Source organism: Malurus melanocephalus, unplaced genomic scaffold, assembly GCF_030028575.1.
Source record: "Malurus melanocephalus ecotype Western Australia unplaced genomic scaffold, MMel_1.1 scaffold_519, whole genome shotgun sequence".
NCBI classification, from domain to species: domain Eukaryota; kingdom Metazoa; phylum Chordata; class Aves; order Passeriformes; family Maluridae; genus Malurus; species Malurus melanocephalus.
The window spans coordinates 330,364-334,830 of NW_026623751.1; the positions used below are offsets into that span (position 1 = coordinate 330,364).

At 54.9% G+C, this 4,467-nt stretch overlaps 1 protein-coding gene across 1 annotated transcript; it reads left to right on the forward strand.

Moving 5' to 3' along the window:
* The first annotated feature begins 454 nt into the window (after nt 1-454).
* Nucleotides 455-2,338, forward strand: NANOS1 (nanos C2HC-type zinc finger 1). Its single transcript, XM_057381652.1, has one exon. The coding sequence runs from the start codon at nt 548-550 to the stop codon at nt 1,313-1,315; it is 768 nt and encodes a 255-aa protein (XP_057237635.1). The 5' UTR covers nt 455-547; the 3' UTR covers nt 1,316-2,338.
* The last annotated feature ends 2,129 nt before the right edge of the window (nt 2,339-4,467 follow it).

Genomic DNA, 4,467 nt, shown 5'->3' on the forward strand with positions numbered 1-4,467 from the left:
ATTCCCATTCCCATTCCCATTCCCATTCCCATTCCCATTCCCATTCCCATTCCCATTCCATTCCCATTCCCATTCCCATTCCCTATCCCGATCCCATTCCCGATTCCATTCCCATTCCCGATCCCATTCCCGATCCCATTCCCATTCCCGATCCCCAATCCCATTCCCGATCCCCAATCCCATTCCCTGTCCCTATCCCTGTCCCGATCCCATTCCCATGCCCATTCCCCATTCCCATTCCCATTCCCATTCCCATTCCCTGTCCCCACTCCCCGCTGCCGCCGCACCTGCGGGACCGGAGCGCGCCCCGACCGCGGCGGAGCCACGCCCCCCGCCGCCTTTCAGCCAATCAGCGCGGGGCGCTCTGTCCGGCAGCCAATGGCAGCGCGGCGGCCGCGCCCCCGCCCCCTATTTGAGGCGCTCCGCGGGGCCGCGCGCTCGCAGAGGCGGCGGGAGCGGAGCGGAGCGGGAGCGGCCCCGGAGCGGAGCGGAGCGGACGGTGCGCCCGGCGCTGCCCCGCACCGCGCTCGACCCAGGGGCCGCTCCCATGGAGGCGTTCCCGGGCACCAAGCTGGAGCAGCACCGGCACCTCCCGCCCGTGGAGTGCCTGCCGGGCGCCCGCTACGGCGGCCGGAGCCACAGCGCCTGCGGGAACGTCTTCAACTCCTGGAACGACTACCTGGGGCTGGCCACGCTCATCACCAAAGCCGTGCGGCCGGGCAAGGGCTTCGGCGCCGAGCCCCCCTCGGTGGTGGTAGCGGCCGCCGTGCCGCCGGCCGAGGAGGAGGAGGAAGAGGAGGAGGAGGAGGAAGAGGCGGCGGGGCCATACTTCGAGGGCGCGCTGGACTTGCACGACCTGGACCTGTGCGGGCATCACCATCACGGCGAGGGGCTGCTGGAGGAGCGCTTCGCCGAATTCAGCCCCTTCCCCGGGCGCGGCGGCCCCGCCGCCGTGGTGTTCGACTGCTCGGGGGAGCACCCGGGCCGGGAGGGCTCAGCCCACGCCTGGGGCGGTGTGGTGGTGGCGGGGCGGCTGCCGGCGCACCCGCGGGCCGCCTCCCGCCTGCTCAAGCCCGAGCTGCAGGTCTGCGTCTTCTGCCGGAACAACAAGGAGGCGGTGGCCCTCTACACCACGCACATCCTCAAGGGACCCGACGGCCGCGTCCTGTGCCCGGTGCTGCGGCGCTACACCTGCCCCCTCTGCGGCGCCAGCGGCGACAATGCCCACACCATCAAGTACTGTCCCCTCTCCAAAGTGCCGGCGGCCCGGCAGCTCCGGCACGCCCGGACCGCCCTGGGCAGGAAGGGCCGCTAGCGGCCGGSACCCCCGGGCCCCGGGGCGGCCCCGTTCCCCATCACGCTGACACTGCCCCGGCCCCGGGGCGGCCGCTGCGCGCTGGACCGCGCGGAGCCCGGCGCCGGGCCCGGGGACTGCGCGGCGGAGATGCGCTGTGTTTGTTTATTGTAAGAAAAAATATATCTATATGTGATTTTTACGGAGACGGCGAGATCTGACTGGGTGGGTGTGCGCGGGGGGGTTCGAGGGTTGAACGCACGGCCGGGGAGGTGGCGGGGGTCCCGGGGTGCCCGCGGCGGGGCAGCACCGCTTTCTGCTCTGCCCGTCCCGAGCGCTCCGTGCCGGCGGGGCATCGCGCGGGGAGCTGTTCTTAATTGCCGGTTAATAGCAGGGTATTTAATTAGGGTACAACACTCCGCCTTTCAGCTCTTAAACATCCGAGCAATTTCCTTTGCCGGTCCTAAAACCGGTAAGCAAATCGCGATGAAACCTGCCCTCGGTATTTTACACCTGCTTCCCAAAATCGCAGCGTCCGAGCTGGTGCGGTGCCCCGCCGTCAGCGCTCCTCTCGTGGGCACCGATGGCGCTGGTCCCCGTGTCGAAAACTCAGCCTCAGGGAAGGTCTGAGAGGAGAAAACATCCTAGTGCATGTTTGAAAACGTGACGACTCTGGGCCAGGGTGCAAACTGAGCCCGTTCTGCTGACAGAAAGGCAGTAAGATGGCAATAGAGCGAGCTGTGAACAGCTGTGTTTGTGGTGGAGAATGGGGGAAACTCGATGGAAACAGACCTGGACAAAGCAGAAAGCTGGGAGCGTAGGAGAATGGGAGAAAGGGACGTTGTTTATTTTCAAGAGTTGAGAGAATGTGGCTTTAACTCTTTGCAAGTGGAAGAGCTCTACCCATGTGGGTTGRCAAATATCCTTAACACTACACAGACTGTACAAAGCATAGGAATTATGCTGCCAGGGCTATATCCTTTCTAATCCCCAAGGAAAAAAGAAATTGAAGAAATTGCTTTTTTTCTTTGCGTTGGTTGGGTTTTCTTTTTCTTTTTTTTTTTTTTTTTCTTCTTCTTCGTTACCCAGAGGTAGGATAAGGAGCAGCAGCAGTTTGTTTAAGTTCTCTGGAGCAGAAAGAGGGGTACTGGAGTTTCCAGTGCAAAGGGTCACACTGCAGATGGCTTTACCAACACCAGGGATGTGGAGGGGTCTCAGCCCACAAGGGTTGCCCTGACAAAGGCAGGGAGTTGAAGAGAGCCTTGTGGAGGAACTGCTGGGACATCACCGGGATGATGAGAAAGGAGATGGGTCCTGACAGGAAAAGGGAACTAGGGAAGTGAGAGGTAATCCACACTTGTGTGGTTTCCTTTTGTAAAGCTGCTCAGTGGGGTGGGAGATGGGGTCAGGAGAGCAGGACAGTCAAGAATAGAGTCAAAACATGTGTGGGATGGGCTGGGGGATGAGGATCCAGGGTTCATTATCCATCACTGCTGTTGACTCGCAGCCACAGCAATTAGGAGGGAGAAACTGATTTTGTGTGGAAGTGTTCCCTTAAATCTCCATCAGATGGCTCCAAAGATGGTGTCAGGTCTAATTACCAAATGCAGTGGGGCTTGAATTAAATAACAGTCAGTGGCTGCAGCTACCCTTGTGCCAACCTCCCTCTCCTTGTGCTCAATATGTTTCTTATTGTCTCTTGCTCTAGGGGGAGGGCACCATGGGCTCTTCTAAGCTGTTAGAAGTTAGATATGTTTGGTTTTGTGATTCCTGGTCCACAWAGGTTTAATCTGTGTCCCCCACACATTCGAATCAAGCTCAAGTGTGATGCTGTGGGAAGAGTTTCCTTCTGTATTTTGTTACCTCCTTGTGGGAAGTTCCAAGATCCGTTATATACATTTTAATGCAGTTGACTGTTACTGGACGCAAAAGCAAGAAAGATCAAAGACAATCTGTCTCAGGGTGTTTTCTGAGGGTTAACTGGCTGGGATGGATTGGAGGTGTTTGCCAAGTTCCTGCCCCACCTCTCTGGCCTTTCCATTAAGCTGCTGTGCAGTACCAGCCCTATTGCAACGCCTGGAAATKGCTCAGGATAACAGCAGATCCTGTGTCTGGATGGCACTGGCCTTCTGCAGAGCTTGTGTGAGAGGAAAATTCATATCCACAGCCTGTGCTGCTGCCTGTTGCTCCTGCTGCTGCTCTCTCCTACACCTGTACTTGCAGCCTCGCCCCAGAAAGGCCAAGAGCTGCCTGTCATCGCTGCTGCCCAGCATTAGGCATCTCATCAAAGGCTTGGCAGGTAAAGTGGAAGAGTAACAGCTTCAAGACCAGTTGGGGGTGGGGGAGATTTAAAAAAAAACAAAACAAAACAAAACAAACCAAAACCCGGATTATTGCAGAAAGATGACACGATTCAGCAAAAGACAGTCTGACAGCACGGCTCTTCAGTTACTTTATGTAATAATTCAACAGGACAATTTGCCCTTTAAAGATTTACAAGTGTGAGTCTAACAAAGACTAGACCTTTAAGGATATTTTGATTGGGGTTTTTTTAAATAAGCTTCTGTGATTTCTGGTGCACCAGCACGCTCCTTGTGGCACTGAGTGAGCAGAAATATGTTTGTTCTTGGTCATTCTGTAAAGRTTATTACAACAGATAGTGTTTGTGTTGCTACTTTGATTCCTTAAATACAGGAAACCATTTGCATTAGTAATTTAAATTCTAGGAACAGCAAAAAGCTTAATCTGAAAACAAYCCAGGTTAGAACTGTTTTATTCTCCACAGAAGAGGTCTATGAAAAGTGAGATACTATTTTCACTCTTCTACAGGCATCTGCAAATCAAAATATTATGGTCACATGTTTAAGCTAAACTCCATATCCTCCAAGAATTGATTTATTACAAGGAAATATTCCTGTGCATGTAAGTGATGGAGTCTTTTCTATAGGGGTATTCAGGCTAAAGGAGTTAACACTATATGGGAYAATCATCCTCACTTGGCACTAGTCTTGGCAAAAAGCAAGGTGCTTCTAACTAGAAACCACTTTCAGATGTAYAGATAATGTGATTCAGCTGAAGTCAGGTAAGTCTGTGCCCATCTTTAGTGGAAATTCTATTTGGGCAGGTTGCTCTCAGTCTGCTGGTAGATGCCATAGACCAAACCAAAGTGGCTA